General features: G+C 43.7%; 1 protein-coding gene across 2 annotated transcripts in view; it reads left to right on the plus strand.

Moving 5' to 3' along the window:
- LOC120924687 (receptor-type tyrosine-protein phosphatase kappa-like) overlaps positions 1-19,493 on the plus strand; it is a 60,114-nt gene that overhangs the window by 8,741 nt on the left and 31,880 nt on the right. For both annotated transcript variants that reach the window (XM_040335693.1, XM_040335694.1), the window contains exons 3-8: positions 2,288-2,470; positions 7,652-7,831; positions 10,476-10,658; positions 12,861-13,040; positions 18,421-18,681; positions 19,356-19,453. In XM_040335693.1, the coding sequence (XP_040191627.1) occupies positions 2,288-2,470; positions 7,652-7,831; positions 10,476-10,658; positions 12,861-13,040; positions 18,421-18,681; positions 19,356-19,453 (1,085 nt within the window). The remainder of the gene's footprint in view (positions 1-2,287; positions 2,471-7,651; positions 7,832-10,475; positions 10,659-12,860; positions 13,041-18,420; positions 18,682-19,355; positions 19,454-19,493) is intronic.

Here is a 19,493-nt window from a genome sequence, read left to right on the forward strand (position 1 = left end):
CTATTATTTTTAATTTTATTCAATTAAAATTTTCTGAAAACAGTTATATTGTTTCCTTCTAGATTATTCTATTATTTTCTATTGTTTATTCTATTATTTTATTTTCTATTCTATTATTTTCTGTTCTATTCAAATTAGAATTTATTCTATTTGCTAATTCAAGTTTCGGAAGAAGGTTATATTCTTTTTATTTTATTCAATTTTTTTCTACTTTATTCTTTTATCTCTTGTTCTATTCTTTTCAATTTTTAAAATATTAAAGTTTCTATTATATTCAAATTTATTCAATAAAAATTTTCGGAAAACAGTTATATTGGTTCCTTCTAGTCTATTCTATTTCTATTGTTTTTTCTATTATTTTCTGTTCTATTCAAATTTTAATTTATTATATTTGAAATTCAAATTTCAGGAGAAGGTTAAATTATTTTTATTTTATTCAATTTTTTTAATTCTATTCTTTTATTTCTTGTTCTATTCTATTTTTAAAATCTTCTATTATATTCAAATTTATTCAATTTAAATTTACGGAAAACAGTTATATTGGTTCTTTGTAGTCTATTATTTTCTATTGTTTATTCTATTATTTTATTTTCTATTCTATTCTTTTCTGTTCTATTCAAAATTTGAATTTATTCTATTTGAAATTCAAATTTCAGAAGAAGGTTATATTATTTTTATTTTATTCTATTTTTTAACCTATTCTTTTATTTCTTGTTCTATTCTTTTCTATTTTTAAAATGTTCTATTATATTCAATTAAAAAAATCGGAAAACAGTTATATTGGTTCCTTCTAGTCTATTCTATTAGTTTCTAGTGTGTATTCTATTACTTTATTTTCTATTCTATTCTTTTCTGTTAAATTTAAATTTATTGTATTTGAAATTCGAATTTCGGAAGAAGTTTATATTCTTTTTATTTTATTCAATTTTTTTCTATTCAATTATTTTATTTCTTGTTCTATTCTTTTCTATTTTCTATTTTTAAAGTATTCTATTATCTTATTCAATAAAATTTTTTGGGAAAACAGTTATATTGGTTGTTTCTAGTCTATTCTATTATTTTCTATTGCTTATTCTATTATTTTCTGTTCTGTTCAAAATTTTCATTTATTATATTTGAAATTCAAATTTCAGAAGAAAGTTATATTCTTTTTATTTTATTCTATTTTTTTATTCTATTATTTTATTTATTGTTCTATTCTTTTCTAGTTTTTAAATCTTCTATTATATTCAAATGTATTCAATTAAAATTCTCGGAAAACAGTTATATTGGTTCCTTCTAGTCTATTCTATTATTTTCTATTGTTTATTCTATTATTTTCTGTTCTATTCAAAATTTAATTTTATTATATTTGAAATTCAAATTTCAGAAGAAAGTTATATTCTTTTTATTTTATTCTATTTTTTTTAATCTATTCTTTTATTTCTTGTTCTATTCTTTTCTCTTTTTAAAATGTTCTATTATATTCAATAAAAAAATTCGGAAAACAGTTATATTGGTTCCTTCTAGTCTATTCTATTATTTTCTATTGTGTATTCTATTACTTTATTTTCTATTATATTCTTTTCTGTTAAATTTAAATTTATTGTATTTGAAATTTTGAATTTCGGAAGAAGTTTATATTCTTTTTATTTTATTCAATTTTTTTCTATTCAATTCTTTTATTTCTTGTTCTATTCTTTTCTATTATCTATTTTTAAAGTATTCTATTATCTTATTCAATTAACATTTTTGGGAAAACAGTTATATTGGTTCTTTCTAGTCTATTCTATTATTTTCTATTGCTTATTCTATTATTTTCTGTTCTGTTCAAAATTTTCATTTATTGTATTTGAAATTCAAATTTCAGAAGAAAGTTATATTCTTTTTATGTTATTCTATTTTTTTTAATCTATTCTTTTATTTCTTGTTCTATTCTTTTCTATTTTTACAATATTCTATTTTCTATTATATTTAAATGTATTCAATTTAAATTTTTGGAAAACAGTTATATTGTTTCTTTCTAGTCTATTCTATTATTTTGTTTATTTTATTATTTTATTTTCTATTTTATTCTTTCTTGTTCTATTCAAATTTGAATTTATTCTATTTGAAATTCAAATTTCCGAAGAAGGTTATATTCTTTTTATTTTATTATTATTAATTTCTATTCTATTCTTTTCTATTGCGTATTCTAGTTCCACAGTAGACTGTAGATTACCATTCCCTCAGCATAGGGGGAATTTGGATCAATAATGTACAGTAATCTTCGCTCTGCAGATAATATCTCTTTTATCCTATTCTACAGCTCAGTGTAAAAAGCCGACCAGTGAAGACCTGGAGAGGTTCTCTGAAGACAAGGAGTTTTATGATTCTTATGAAGGTATAAAAGTACACTGTAAATCCGGATATTACCCGTCATCGGACACAATGACGTGTTTCAGCCCCGGAGCCTCCCAGGAGTGGATGCCATCCACTGTTACCTGTCTGCGTGAGTACAACAATATGTATCAATATATGTCTTTTTTTTGTGTCATGTGCTTGTAGGTAGGTGCAGTCTCTTTTCTTCAATGCAGGTGGCGCTCAACCACAGCGGCACTGCAGAGGGGAAGGAAGCCATATTCCTCTATGGTTTCCTGGGTCACTGGGGAAGCGATCCGTTTGGATGTTGCCACTCCATCTGACTGGTGGCCATCTTGGGTCACGCAGAGTCTATTTAAGTCTCTGGTTCCCATATTTGGTGTGCAAGTGGACAGGGTAGAGACAGGTTACCCGTCTGTCAGGGAAAGTGAATAGGGGTAAGGAAGGGTTCCGGAGGAGTAGGGACAGGATCGGGACGCACTCTCCTTCCTCATTGGGATCAGACTTGCCAGGACACATTCCGCCCATGGGGACAGATGCTGTCGGTGCATCAGAACCTGCTCCGCTCTACATTTTGCACAGAACTGTGAGTGTTCCCGCTGGGCTGTTGTATCTTTGAGCCCTTCCTTCAATATAAGTTTCTTAAATTCCAACTGTACTTAGTGTGTTAAACGCTACACCCACCCACATGCTTGTGGGTGGGGCTTACCAGTGTACTTGTCATAAACAGGTGTGACCAGAACGATGTGAACTACCCTAAGGTACCACCCTTTTTGCATGTTGTTTTCACAGTGTCCCACCTTAAGAATGGTATATTGGGAAACCACCACCAGCTGATCTCCTTAAACATCAATAACCGAGACCCAGGGAGAGATAATAATCCAGGATAGTGTCATATGCTTTTATTAAAAGTCAAAACAAGGATAAAGGGCCAGATTCACAGCCGAGATACGACGCAGTATCTCAGATACTTCATCATATCTCTCAGAGTATCTATGCGGCTGATTCATAGAGTTACGCATAGATAGCCCTAAGATCCGACAGGTGTAATTGTTTTACACCGTCGAATCTTAAGATGCAATACCGCGGGCGCCGCTGGGGGGAGTTTGCGTAGTAAATCAGCGTCGGGTATGCAAATTAGGAGTTACGGCCTTCCACAACGTTTTTCCGCGTTCGCTACGTCGCCGCTAGTCTAGTTTCCCGTCGCAAAGTTAGTCGTCGTTTTTGGTGCCTTAACTTTACACAGCACAACGTATGTGCTGTATAAAGTATGGCCGTCGTTCCCGCGTCAAAATGTAAAAATTCACGTCGTTTGCGCAAGCCGTCCGGGAATACGGAAGTACACTACGCACGTCGCCGTTCGAAAAAATTACGTCACTTTGCGCAAAGCATGGCGGGTAATTCAAAAGGGAGCATGCGCGGTAGGTCCGGCGCGGGAGCACGCCTAATTTAAATGGCACACGCCCCTTTGAATTACGCGGGCTTACGCCGGAGGCCGCCGGCGTAGTTTTCATCGCAAGTGCTCTGTGAATCAGGCACTTGCGATGAAAACTTGCGGCGGTGTAACGTATGTACGTTCTACCGGAATCTGGCCCTAAAAATCTAAATTTGCCGCTCACATTTCAAGGTGCCTATAGTCAGCACCAACACAACCATCCTGTTCCATTGTCCTGCACACCGCTCGGTCCGAGCCGGCGTGCGTTCCAATCGCCCCGAATGTTCAAACCAGATCAAAAACCAGAAATGACGTCACGTATGGCGGCAGCAGTAAAGTGACCTGATTGGGGCTCTAATGCCGCGTGTACACGACCGTTTTTCATAAAAAATAAAATAAAAAAATACGTTTTTAATGGTCTAGAAAAAACAAAGTTTTTTTCAACCCGATTGTTAAAACGGCCTTGCCTACACACGATTGTGAAAAAAAAATGCTCTAGCAAAGCGCGGTGACGTACATCACGTACGACGGCACTATAAAGGGGGAAGTTCCATGCGGATGGCGCCACCCTTGGGGCTGCTTTAGTTGATTCCGTGTTAGTAAAAGACGATTCGCGCTTTTCTGTCTGTTACAGCGTGATGAATGTGCTTACTCCATTACGAACGCTACCAGAACGAGCGCTCCCGTCTCATAACTTGCTTCTGAGCATGCGCGTTTTTTTTTCACGCCGGTAAAGCCCACACACGATCATTTGTTACAACCTTAAAAACCACAAAGTTAAAAACGTCGTGAAAAAATAGAGCATGTTCGAAATTTTTAATGCCCGTTTTCCAGATCGTGAAAAATGCTCTGGAGCCCACACACGATCGTTTTTAATGACATTAAAAAAGAATGTGATTTTTTTTAGAACCCGAAAAACGGTTGTGTGTACGCGGCATTAGGCTCAAAACTAGGGCCCAAATTCACGTAACACTTACGCCGACGTATCTTGAGATACGCCGCGTAAGTGTAAATGTGCGCCGTCGTATCTGTGCGCCGTGCCCATAGAACTAGATACGCCTGAAAATAGGCTTCCTCCGACCGATGTAAGTTTCCTACGCTGTCATATCTTGGGCGCATATCTATGCTGGCCGCAAGGGACGCTCCCATTGATTTACGATTTGAATATGCAAATGAGGGAGATACGCCAATTCACGAATGTACTTGCGCCCGGCGCATTAAAATACGCAGTTTACGTAAGTCTTACGTCCGACGTAAAGTTAAGCCTCATAAAGCAGGTGTAAGTCATGCAAAGGTATGGACCAGGGAACAGCCGTCATATTTTACGTCGTTTACGTAAGTCGTACGTGAATAGGGCTGGGCGTAGGTTACGTTCACGTCGTAGGCCGTCGTATCTTAGGGAGTATATTCGACGTGATTCTGAGCATGCGCACTGGGATACGTCCACGGGACAGCGCATGCGCCGTTCGTTCGGCCCTACATTTGCATGGGGTCACGCTTCATTTAAATGGATCACGTCCCACCTTCCACCTACTTTGAATTAGGCCGGCTTACGCCTACGAATTTACGTTACGCCGGCGCAACGTTGGAAGCAAGTGCTTTGTGAATATTGTGCTTGCCTCTCTGTGTTACGTTGGCGTAGCACATATGAGATGCGCTACGCCGGCAGAAAAATGCGCCGAAGTCTGTGAATCCGCCCCTAGGACTTCTTTAAACACTTTAGCCGCGTACACGGGATCGGAAATTGCGACAAGAAAAGTCAGATTAGAGCTTGTGGTCGAAAATTCCGACCGTGGGTAGGCTCCATCGGACTTTTTCTATCGGAATTTTCGTCAAGAAAGCTGGTTCTTAAATTTTCCGCCAAGAAAAGTTCTTGTAGGAAATTCCGATCGTCTGGATGCAATTCCGACGCGCAAAAAAAACATGCATGCTCTGAATCAATTCGACGCATGCTCGGAAGCATTGAACTTAGGGTGCCCACATGTCCTGGATTGCCTGGGACTGTCCCGCAATTTGCATTTGTGTCCCGTGTCCCAGGAACCTTCATTCCGGGACAGTATAGTGTCCCGGAATGAAATGAGGACACACAGCCACCCTAATAGCTGATTACCAAACTGATTGCTAGGGCCGCCCCGTCTGGCATCCAGCAACCAGTGGCGTCACATTCACAGTGTCTCAGAGTGAGGCAGAGGGGAGCGAGGTCTGTACCCAGTGCTTTCCTGCACTCCGAATCCACCCGCCTTCTCTCCTTCTCCGGCTGTGGCACCCAGAGAGAGGGCAGCCAGAGCATTTTCACTGTGTGCCACTCTCCTCCAGTCTTCACCTGACTCCCGGCAGGAGGCGGAATTCTGCAGACAGAGGCCCAGATTCAAAAAGCAATTGCATCTGCGTAACCATAGTTACGCAGCGCAATTGCTTACTTGCGCCGGCGTTTCGAATGCTCCTGATTCAGGAACCTCGTTACGCCGACTGCAGCCTAAGATATAACTAGCATAAGGCTCTTATGCCAGTCATATCGTAGGCTGCATTCTTACGATGGCCGCTAGGTGGCGTCCCCGTTGTGCTCAGTGTATAGTATGCAAATTGCATACTAACGCCGATTCACAACCCTACGCGAGCCCTGCGTACGCAGTTTACGTCGTTTGCGTACGTCGGTTTTAGTATAAGGCTGCCCCTGCTATTAGCAGGGGCAGCCAATGCTACGTATACCCGCCGTTCCCGCGTCGCGTTTTTGAAAAATTACGTCGTTTGCGTAAGTGAATCGTGAATGGCGCTGGACGCCATTCACGTTCACTTTGAAGCAAATGACGTCCTTGCGACGTCATTTACCGCAATGCACGTCGGGAAAGTTTCCCGACGGAGCATGCGCACTACGTTCGGCGTGGGAACGCGCCTAATTTAAATGATCCACGCCCCCTACGGGATCATTTAAATTACGCGCCCTTACGCCGGGCAGTTTTCCGGAGCGCACACGCAATTTACGGAGAGACTGCTCCGTGAATCAAGCGTAGCGAAGGAAATTTACGGAGGCGCAGCGGCAAAACGGTGCGCTGCCCCTCCGTAAAAAATGGGCAAAGCTACCTGAATCTACCCCAGTGCTGGCTTTGGCTGGCTTAGATCCACGGCTGCCCCTGCCCAGCCTGCAGCGCAGTGCTCAACTTCTCCTCCTCCTCCTGCACACAGGCTGAGCCACCCAACTGCCATAGGCGATCCCCCCAGCCTGGACCAGGGAACAAAGACCGGCGCTCAACCGCTCACCACTAGAGTCCAGATTAGAAGGTGACCAGAGTAAATAGAACCTTAATGGAGAAGGTCAGGTGACAAGTCGGGGGACTCGGGACAGCAAAGTGGGGCCCTGGGGGCAATAATAAATGAGGGTGTCAAGTAGGAGGCAATAAAAAATGAGTCTGACAAGTGGGGGGCAATAATAAATTGAGTCCCCCCCGACACCCAGTAATGAAGAAGGTGACAGAAGTGGGGGGCAGTAATGAAGATGAAGGTGACACTAAGAAGTGACTTAGTTAAAGCAGGTGCACATTGTATACCACCTGTCTAAACTTGTTACCACCGTTTGCTTTTGTTTTTCCAAAAATGTGCCCAAAAAAATATTTTTTGGGGGGCAAGGGGACTGGGGGTCCCTGAATGACAGTTTAGAAATGTGGTCACCCTAATTGAACTTCATTTTTCTCGGCTGTTGCACGTCACCGCAGAGTTTGGTCGGAGTTTGGTGTGACCGTTTGAGCCAAGATTCCGGTCGGAAAAAAAAAATCCACAGTTTTCTTGACGGAATTTCCGATCGTGCGTACGCGGCATTTCGCTTTACCATTCACGATGTGTATAAATATGATAACGACATTCTTCAATCTCATTCCACAGCTCTATGTAGCAGGCCAACCATAGAAAACATGGACCGTATCTTTGAAGATAAGGAGTATTATGAAAAATACGACTCGGCAGAAGTTTGGTGTAAGCCGGGATATGATCCGGAATATTTCACAATGACGTGTTTGAAACCACAAACCAGCAATGAGTGGACCAACATCGGGACCTGTAAAGGTGAGTAGAGCAACGGAAATCTGGGTTACACCTGTCATTGGCTGGAGAACTGATTCCATTGGGAAATCTCGCTAAGTCCCCATTCTCACTTGTGATGAGTGATTACAGCGAGCGGCCACGATTAGCTGGGGGAGCTTGCAGCCTTCCATTTATTTCATTGGGACTGCCCCCTGCAGCCAATCACCAGAAACCTCCGTTAGGGTGGTAGAACGATTCGCATGTGTAAACGGATCCTTAACCACTTAAGCCCCGGACCTTTAGGCAGCTAAATGCCCAGGCCAGGTTTTGCGATTCGGCACTGCGTCGCTTTAACAGACAATTGCGCTGTCGTGCGACGTGGCTCCCAAACAAAATTGGCGTCCTTTTTTCCCCCACAAATAGAGCTTTCTTTTGGTGGTATTTGATCACCTCTGCGGTTTTTATTTTTTGCGCTATAAACAAAAATAAAGCGCCAATTTTGAAAAAAATGCAATATTTTTTACTTTTTGCTATAATAAATATCCCCCAAAAACATATATAACAATTTTTTTTTCCTCAGTTTAGGGCAATACGTATTCTTCTACCTATTTTTAGTAAAAAAAATCGCAATAAGCGTTTATCGATTGGTGGACACTTCGGACAATTTTGACACATTTTTGGGACCATTGTCATTTTCACAGCAAAAATACATTTAAATTGCATTGTTTATTGTGAAAATGACAGTTGCAGTTTGGGAGTTAACCACAGGGGGCGCTGTAGGAGTTAGGGTTCACCTAGTGTGTGTTTACTAGTGTAGGGGGGTGTGGCTGTAGGACTGACATCATCGATCGAGTCTCCCTTATATAAGGGATCACTCGATCGATACGCCACCACAGTGAAGCACGGGGAAGCCGTGTTTACATACGGCTCTCCCCGTTCTTCAGCTCCGGGGAGCGATCGCGAGGGGGCGGCTATAAACAAATAGCCGCGCCGTCGTCCCGGATCGCTCCCCGAGGGAACCCGACCGCCGCATATAGCGGGGGGGGGGGGGGTCCCGATCGGACCCGCGGAAAGGCAAGGACGTACATGTACGCCCATTTGCCTGTACGTGCGATTCTGTGGACGTACATATACATGCGGCGGTCGGGAAGTGGTTAAGCAGAAATTTTCTAATTTAAGGCAAAATTTGCTTTAAATATAAATGTGCTTTTTTTTTGTATTTTTTTTTTATATGCATTTGATAGGTATTTGAGTTTTCTTTACATTTTACAATTTTTTACCATATCTTTTTTTCAAACAATACAACAATGAAACTAATGAGGAGACATTTTTCGGCACAAGAAGAGGTGTAGCATAGCAGCTATAGAAGGATATAGAAGGATAGAATTTTCTCAGAAATTTTGAGGCAATTTTATTTTTTTATAATTCTTTATTAATGTGTTTTACAGTAAATTAGATCCTCCCCATACGTTAAAACATATACCACACAAGAAAGAGGAGGAATCTGTCATCATAGGGGAGGCCCATTAAATGTCGAGGGAATGGGAGTCATCTGTATTTTTGCGGCAACTGCCGTTTTATAGAGGTTGAAATTAGAGCCTGGCACAGACCGGCTCTAACGGTTTCGGGACTTGCGTGCCGGCTTCGTGGAGAGGTAGAAAAAACGAGAAAGATAGGTAAAGTGGGGAGCATGGGGTAGAGGAAGGAAACGGAAGAGAAAGAAAGATAAAACTGGGGGGGGGGGGGTTTACCGTCATCCAGTCGCACCAACTCCATCTGGGGAGCACTCAGTCAACCCCTTTCAGGGGGACCAGGCCACCAGCTGTCCGTACTCATCAGAGTAGATAAATTCATGCCAGTAGAACCATGCTTTGGAGAATTTCTCGTTGAGGCCCCTTTCCGTGGCTACCAAGTCCTCCATTGCGTGGATATCCACCACCCTTTTCAACCAAACGGCCACCGACGGAGGCTGGGTCTGCTTCCAATGCAGGGGAATGCAGCTTCTTGCCGTCGTGATCAGGAGCAGCAAGATAGATTTTCTAAAGCTCTTTTATGGCATTTTTATTATTATTTTGTTACTAGTAATGGCGGCGATCAGCGATTTTTATTGTGTCTATGACATTATGGCGGACACATCGGACACTTTTGATACTATTTTAGGACCATTCACATTTATACAGCGATGTGTAAATGACACTGGCACTCTCAAAATTAACAAAAAAAAATGCTAATTAGTAGTTGACAAATTTCATACAAGTACAATCAATGTAAGTATGTGCCGATGAGAAGAGGGGGTGATTCCTTTAACTGCGCATCAAGGTTGGTCCTCTTGTGCTCCTCATAGGCATATTACAGAAGAAGAGAGGACGGGATTGGTGTCAGGTTAGCTCATCATGAACATTGGCCAGCCTGACATAGACCCCACCCCCTTATCCTCCCCCAAGGATACATTTCTCACCCCTTATCTACCCTTAGTAATGAGTTACAGGTGGTGGCCATGGACTGACCCTCAGAATCATTCGGCCCCATTATTAGAACATATTATATTTATTTCTATAACTTATCAGCATATCAGATACCTTTTGAGCCAAGAGTGTTCTAAAAAAACGTACAGTTATGCTTCAATGGCCAGAAATGGACCAAATCACACCAGTGACCCTCCATGTCTCATCTCCTTTTTCTGCAGCACAATGTAAACAACCAACCATCAAAAACGTGGGCAGACTTCTTCCAGACCAGGAATATTATAATCAGAAAGAAGTGCTGAGTATACTCTGCAAACCAGGATATTCTCCGACATCCGACACAATGAGATGTGACAACCCCAACACCCCCCAAGAGTGGAATCCTCCCATCGTTTCCTGCAAAGGTGAGAACTCAACGACTTTGTATAAGTACCGCTCCTACGCTGGAGGACTCTGCTCCTTCCTCTAACTCTCCTCTCCTATAATACTCTGCTGGAGGACTCTGCTTCTTCCTCTATAACTCTCCTCTCCTGATATGCTCTGCTGGAGGACTCTGCTCCTTCCTCTAACTCTCCTCTCCTAAAATACTCTGCTGGAGGACTCTGCTCCTTCCTCTAACAGTCCTCTCCTAAAATACTCTGCTGGAGGGCTCTGCTCCTTCCTCTATAACTCTTCTCTCCTTGTATGCTCTGCTGGAGGACTCTGCTCCTTCCTCTAACTCTCCTCTCCTAAAATACTCTGCTGGAGGGCTCTGCTCCTTCCTCTATAACTCTTCTCTCATTGTATGCTCTGCTGGAGGACTCTGCTCCTTCCTCTAACTCTCCTCTCCTAAAATACTCTACTGGAGGGCTCTGCTCCTTCCTCTATAACTCTTCTCTCCTGATATGCTCTGCTGGAGGACTCTGCTCCTTCCTCTAACTCTCCTCTCCTAAAATACTCTGCTGGAGGACTCTGCTCCTTCCTCTATAACTCTCCTCTCCTATAATACTCTGCACTGCTGGAGGACTCTTTTTCCTCCATCTGTATGCATGGATAGGAGGGTGGTGGCATGCAGAGGAACCAATCCCTCCATGTAGCCCCTGAATGCTGGCTTCTCCTCCTCTCTCTCCCACAGACATTCAGCAGCTGCAGGAAGGAAATGAACGGCATTGGTTACTCCACATTCCACTCCTGTGGCCTCCCTTTCCCTATCCTGCTGCCCCAGGCCCCTGTGTGCTTTCCTGCCCCCCTGATCCCCCCACAGTAGTACTGGGCTTCCTTCTCCCACCTCCCGCCGGCTGCTCTGGGGGAACTGTAAGGATGGAGAGCTGGGAAGGGCCCCTTCACTGAGTCTGTTTTCTTTTATATATTCATTCATAGATGATGCATAGTAAACTGTTTACTATGATTCAGTTTATGAATAAACAGGAAGCCTCTGTACAGAGCAATTTCTGTTCATTCATTCTGTGCAGATGAGGTTGCAGAGAAAAGGACTAAAGAATGTCTCTTTCTCTGTCTCAAAAGTGTGACATCAGGATTCTGTTTAGAAATCTGATATTTCACCAAAGTCCCAGTCAAAAAAATTGTAAAAAATAGTAAAATATAAAATTGTTAAAAAAAAAGAAATAAAATGGTAACAAAAATATAAAAAACGACTAATACCAGTGGCGGAACTACCAGGGTCCCAATTCCGACTGGGCTCTGGCATTCCGCCACCATGGGGGGACCCCAAGAAGGCAGAAAGGTGATCCACTGTGAGACTGTAATAAAGGGTCCCCTGATGGGAGTAAAGGGCCCCAGGATCAGTAGGAAAGGCCCCAGTTGGGTGCCAGGAGGGCTGTGACGAACCCAGGACTATGTCCGCCATCAATGCTTCCTCTGTCCAGAACCAGCACTATCCAAGACTCTTTAACCCACCCAGTCACCAGACAACACCAGTCTTGGAGTACATCCGGAATAGCCTTTTATTTAAGATCTCACACAAATATATACACAAGGATGACAATACAAACTGTAACCAGAAACCAAATTAACACGAGCTAATTATCCAATCCATTAGACAGCCTAGGTGACTCAGAGGCCATGACCTTTCAGTTCCTAGCCTGGTTGTCTCCTAGCTCCCTAACTACAATACACATGATCATAAATCAACATAGAACTCCTTCACACAATAGCAGAGTTAATTAACACAAACAACAATGGGTGAAAGACTTCGAGCCCACACTAGACTTATTTACAATAAACACATTATAGCCGACAACAGACAGACAGGTGGCTGGAGTTGATGGCATCATTATCTTCTATGAGCCCCAACATTATGAAGCCATCACTATAATATGGCATATACAGGGTTTCCAGAGTCTGTGTGTTTTGGGGGGGACATGGACTTGAATCCAAAGTAACATTACTTCAAGGTCCCCAGGCATAGACCTTGCAAAGAGTATTGTTCCCTTTAAATCCAGGGCCCATAATCAGAAGGCAAGAGGCTAGCATTCAGTCCTCTCCAAAAGAATCTGTCCCGGCTAGGTCTGTCACAGGGGCCCTTCATGGTTTCTTGCACTGGGGCCCCTGAAGGTTCTAGTTATGCCTCTGCTCTAATAATATGGTTTCATCATCTTTTTTCACAGCACAATGTAAAAGGCCAGTTATAGAAAACATGCTCAATCCTTACCCGTACAAGATGGCCTACGATGAAGAAGAGGAGGTTAGAGTGGACTGTAAATCTAGACATTATCCATCCTATGACACAACAAGGTGTGTCCACCCCCTGACCCCCCAGGAATGGATACCTGCTGTTACCTGTATAGGTGAGTGCAAGAAAGCATCACAAAGGCCGGCGATTTCACCTGCTTGCCATCACTTAAAATGGCGGAATTGTATCCGCCCACCGTCACATGACCGGCTGCACAAGTTATTTGACGTAGGAAATCACGCAAGAGTTCCTCTGTTCAGTTAAGGAATCGTCTCCTAGGCAGCGTCACGCTGTGCTCCCAGGAGACATCGCAGCTACAGCGACACGCCCACTCCCGCGGGAGCCGAACCAGGAAGTGCCTGGTTCACAAAGGAGAAAAGAAGGAATGGAATATTTTTAAAATTTTTTGGACAGCGAACGCAAAATGTAGACACTGATCCCCTGTGATTAAGGTGGACTTTAATTTAGGGTGAACCTCCGCTTTAAGAGTTCCTTGGGCAAGGAGCAATTTTTGCCACTCTGTGCCACTAAAACCAATGAACTTTTACCTATCTGTAAGATGGGAATTATTCCCATTGACCACAAATATAAGGGACATTGTACTCCGTGACTATTATATTAATGTACAGTGAGCGGCAGATGAAGTAATTTTTAGCAAATTTAGTACAGCGGAACCTCAGATTACGAGCATAATCCGTTCCAGGAGAATGCTCGTAATCCAAAGTACTCGCATATCAAAGCGAGCTTCCCCATTGAAGTCAATGGGAACGAAAATAATTTGTTCCGCATTGGCATGCAATACCACACGTGGCCAGAGGTGGGGGGAGGCCAGAGGACACCTCGGCTGACCTTGGCAAACCTCGGAAAGGCTTGGAAACTGAGTATTTCCGTGTCTTTCCGAGCATTGCCGAGCGCCGTTCGGCTCCGCTCAGCTCCGGCGCCCCCACCTCAGGCCAAACGCGGTACTGCCCACCGCTTTGGCCTGAATCCTGCTTGTTTTGCAAGACAACACTCGCAAACCGAGTTAGGTTTTTTAAAATACAGCGCTCGTATTGCGAAACGCTCGTTAACCACGTTACTCGCAATCCGAGGTTCCACTGTAAGTTATTTTAAGGGTTCCTTTATATCAAAAAAAGGTTAAACTATGGACCTGCAAAGTGAACCCTGCAAAATTTCATCAGAGCACCAAGGGCAAAATTTGTATCCTCCACCACACCCATATTGGTTGCATTCATCAGGACCATGGCTTTTAATTTCCAACCTAGTCCTGGTATGGGCTGTGCAGTGGAGCTCTGGCAGTGGCTCCTATTGGGGTGGACTGTGGAACAGCCATTAGGGCTCTTTCACACGGGTGGACTACGTCAGCAGATCCTCCTGCTCAGCTGAACCTTTTGCAGATGACAGCAGCCGCTTTCCCCTATGGGCAGCTGGATGTAAACAGACCATCCGATCCGCCAGACAAATGGGGAACTGATCCCCATCTGTCTGTTTTTAGTGGATTAGGTCGGATCGGATGTCGGCAGGTATAAATGGACATATGTCTGATTATATCTGCTGCTCCATAGAGGGCAATTGAAAAATGGCAATAAAAACTGACAGGGCCGCCCGTGGGCCTTAACCTAAATGCATGATTACATGATTATATTATTGTTACATTGTATTTTGTAGCCCTTGTGTGCAGATTGAAAACTTAATCTTCACATAATGATGCCAAATCTAGCGCCCAAGAATTTGAGATGAGAGAACCTGTCTAGGTTTTAGGAAGTCTAGAAGTCTATAGTAGTAGATCAAAAACTTGAACTTCACATATTAATGCCAATTCCAGCTCCCCAGAATTTGAAATGAGAGATCCTGTCTAGTTTTGGGAAGTGTAGAAGTCTATAGCAGTAGATCGAAAACTTGATCTTCACATATACACGTGGGTAGGTATCACATGGGTAGGTACAGAGCATGATGGGATTGTGAGGCCTATATAGGTCCGATGCACCCGCGCACCCGTCATTGCAGAGAGGAGCCGGCGACGTGTCAACATCGGGAGAAGGAGAGAAGTGAAGAACATGACGTCACAGCACGGAAGAAGAACTCATCACAGCACGGAAGGAGAAGAAGTACAGCACGGAAGAAGACACCGGACAGCGAGACGAAGAACCGGGGTGCGCCGAGTCAAGAGCGGAGAGCGGCGAAGACAGAAGGAGACCCCCTGAGAGTTGAGAAGACCCCCCGGATAGCGGAGAAGACCCGTCGGGATAGCGGAAGAAGAAGCCCCCCCGCCGAAGACGCCGGAGGAAACCCGCCGGGGGGTGGGGTTTTTTTTAAAAGCGACCCCCCCCCCCGGCGGTGGAAGAGAACCAGACGGCGGCCCCCACCCACCCGAAGACGTCAAAGAAGAAGCTTCCCCTGGTAAAAGAGCTAATAAAGAAGACAGGGGAGGCCTCCGGAGCAGAAAAATAAAATATTTTAATACCCTGTGTGGTTTATTTGTGTTTTTACCACTTTTCTTGCAGGTGAATGGGTAGGGGTACGATGTACCCCATACTCATTCACTTAGGGTGGGGGGCCGGTATCTGGGGGCCCCCTTATTAAAGGGGGCTCCCAGATTCCGATAAGCCTCCCGCCCGCATACCCCGACAACCAACGGCCAGGGTTGTCGGGAAGGGGCCCTGTCCTCATCAACATGGGGACAGGGTGCTCTGAGGTGGGGGGGCCGCAGTGCGCCCCCCTGCCCCAGAGCACCCAACCCCCCCCATGTTGAGGGCATGCAGCCTGGTACGGCTCAGGAGGGGGGGGGGCACTCGCTCGTCCCCACTCCCTTCCTGGCTGGCCGGGTAGCGTGCTTTGGATACGGGTCTGGTATGGATTGTAGGGGGACCCCCCTACGCCGTTTTTTTCGGCGTAGGGGGGCTCTCCTTACAACCCATAACAGACCTAAGGGCCCGGTATGCTCCTGAGGGGGGAACCCATGCCGGATTTTTATTTAAAATCCGGCGGGGACTTCCCCCTCAGGATTCATAACAAACGCCGCACACGTGTAGAATTGGCGGGAATCCAAGTCGGATCTCCCGTCGCTTCTATGACGGCTCTGTCTCCATCGCGGCAAGCCAGCTCGGCGCTGGCTCCCGCGATGGGGCTCGTAGGTGCTCAATCTTGCCGAGAAAGAGAGCGAGATTGACACAAAATCGGGTTCACCTACTGTAATGATGCCAATTCTAATTTCCCTGAAGTTAAGATGAGAGAACCTGTCTAGAATCAGGAAGTCTAGAAGTTTAGATAGAAAACTTGATCTTCACATAATGCCAATTCCAGCTACAGAGGAGTTGAGATGAGAGAACCTGTCTAGGTTTTAGGAAGTCTAGGAGTCAATAGTAGTAGATCGAAAACTTGATCTTCACATAATGATGCCAATTCCAGCTTCCCAAAAGTTGAGATGAGAGAACCTGTCTAGGTTTTAGGAAGTCTAGAAGTATAGATTAAAAACTTGGGGGTAGATTTAGAAAGAAGTTACGCTGGCGTATCTATTGATACACCGCGTAACTTCTAGGATGCTCCGGCGTATCTTTTTTCTGTATTCAGAAAACAAGATACGCCGAAATTTGGCTAAGATCCGACTGGCGTAAGTCTCTTAGTTGCATATTTACGCTGGCCGCTAGGTGGCACTTCCGACGATTTACGCAAGGAATATGCAAATTAGGTAGATACGCCGATTCAGAAACGCACGTCCGCCCGGTGCATTTTTTTGCGTCGTTTACGTTAGGCTTTTTCCGGCTTAAAGTTACCCCTGCTATATGAGGTGTATCCTATGTTAAGTATGGACGTCGGGCCAGTGTCAAATTTTCCATCGATTACACTGTTTGCGTAAGTCGTTCGCGAATAGGGCTGTGCGTAATTTACGTTCACGTCGAAAGCATTGGCTTTTTGCGGGTTAATTTGGAGCATGCGCACTGGGTTACGTTCACGGACGGCGCATGCACCGTTAGTCAAAAACGTCAATTACGTGGGGTCAGCCTTCATTGCCATACAACACGCCCACTACATGGATAATTTGAATTCCGCCGGCTTACGCCGGACCACATACACTACGCCGCCTTAACTTAGGGCGCAGGTTCTTTCTGAATACAGAACCTGCCTCACTAAGTTACGGCGGGGTAGCGTGTTTGAGATACGCTACGCCCGCAGAAATTTACGCCGGGCTATTTGAATCTACCCCTAGATCTTCACATAATGATGCCAATTCTAGCACCCCAGAATTTGAGATGAGAGAACCTGTCTAGGTTTTAGAAAGTCTAGAAATCTATAGTAGATCGAAAATTTGATCTTCACATAATGATGCCAATTTCAACTCCCCTGAAGTTAAGAAAAGAGAACTTGTCTAGAATCAGGAAGTCCAGAAGTTTAGATCGAAAACTTGATCTTTACAAATTGATGCCAATTGCAGCTCCAGAAAAGTAGAGCTGAGAGAACCCATCTAGGTTTTAGGAAGTCTATAGAAGTAGATCGAAAACTTGATTTTCACATAATGATGCCAATTCTAACTCCCCTGAAGTTGAGATGAGAGAACCTGTCTAGAATCAGAAAGTCTAGAAGTTTAGATCGAAAACTTGATCTTCACATAATGATGCCAATTCTAACGTCCTAGAATTTGAGATGAGAGAACCTGTCTAGAATCAGAAAGTCTAGAAGTTTAGATCGAAAACTTGATCTTTACAAATTGTTGCCAATTCCAGCTCCAGAAAAGTTGAGATGAGAGAACCCATCTAGGTTTTAGGAAGTCTATAGAAGTAGATCGAAAGCTTGATCTTCGCGTAATGATGTCAATTCTAGCTTCCAGAAGTTGAGATGAGAGAACCTGTCTAGAATCAGGAAGTCTAGAAGTTTAGATCGAAAACTTGATCTTCACATAATGATGCCAATTATTGCGTCCTAGAATTTGAGATGAGAGAACCTGTCTAGTCTAGGTTTTAAGAAGTTTATAAATCTAGATCTAAAACATCATCTTTACAAAATGATGCAAATTCTAGCTCCCAGAAGTCGAAATGAACAATGAAACTCCAGGTGATGTCATATGATGTCCTATGGGTGGAAAGTGGTTGAATAGACCTTTGAATCAAAAGGTCATTTAGAGCATGTCCTCTTTAAAGCCAGGAGAGGGCTAGCACCATAGGCAGATTTAGCTCACCATCTCCTTGTTCCCCCCAACTAGTTTCATCATTGGTGACTTCATCAGGATGACAGATCAAAGAGATATTCTTATGTATTTATACACTCCAATACCCGAAGGCTTCTTTCTCATTGACTATACAATAATACATTTATGCAGCATTATAGATGAAGTGGACAGGTGACTGTAGACAGGTCCTGGCCAAAATATAACATTTATAACTCATGTGTAATTAATAAGAAAAAATATATAAAAAGTAAAAAATATGCACTGACTGTACCTACCCATAGTCGGATATGGCACCAACACCAAGATGACTTTAGCTTTTCAATGTTGTCAGGTATGACAGTGATGGAGAAGGTCACCTCTACCAGTGTCAGCGCCTGGATGTCCTGCACTCCTTCTGAATGTCCCCATCACTGGAGGTTGGAGGTAGAGTTGTGCGACGTTCACTATGGATTATGTAAAACCTTGGATACCAAAGGCAATGCGACATTCACCGATCTACAGCCGTCCTATGATTATACAATCGGCTTCACTCTGCACAATAATCGGACACAATCCAAGATGGTGCCAAGACTCATCAGGACGGGGGAACCAGGTGAGAGGATTTTCGGTACTGTATACAAAATTCCTAGGCGTTGACTATTCAGTCCTTTAAAAAAAAAGCACTGGCATCGTAATGCAACAGAATTTATGGTTATTTGTTTTTGTTTTGCACAAGAATTCTTCTATGGAGATCTACAACCACCAATAAGGTTCAAAGCCGCCTTGGACATAGAACATTGCTATGGGGGCAGAGGACACTACAGTGGTGGGATGTGAAGGGGGCAAAAGACACTTTTTGGGGGGTACAGGACACTACAGTGGGGGGATGTGATTTGGGGGGCACTACTGTGGGGGGAGGGTGTCAGAGAACACTGTTGGGGGGGTGATGTGAATGGGGCAAGCGACACTGAATTGGGGGGTTCAGGACACTACTTTGGGGGATGGGGGGCAGAGGACACTGCAGTGGGGAGGGTTGGGGTGATGTGAAAGGGGGCAGAGGACACTGTATTAAGGGGGGACAGAACACTACATCTATGTCTTTCTATTGGTAGCTTGATAGATTTTATTATATATTTTTTAAAGGTGCCGCCCAGTATCCCCCCCTCCCCTTTGGGGGTCTTTGCTTTCCTCCATGTTGTCCAGGTAGATCTCAACCCTTGCTCTATTGGATAGAATGAGTACCATGTTTGTAGCTGCATCTAAATCTTGGCTTTGTTGTCTCTCCAGTGTCCGGCCAGTTAAACATCGTGAAATTTCCCACCATGGAAGATAGCACCATGAGATGGACCGGTCCTTACAAGTGGGAGAACATCACCGGCTTTAATGTGAGTATTCATTTATAGCCGCACCCCAACATGGGTAGGT

Source organism: Rana temporaria, chromosome 1, assembly GCF_905171775.1.
Source record: "Rana temporaria chromosome 1, aRanTem1.1, whole genome shotgun sequence".
In the NCBI taxonomy this organism is placed as follows: Eukaryota; Metazoa; Chordata; class Amphibia; order Anura; family Ranidae; genus Rana; species Rana temporaria.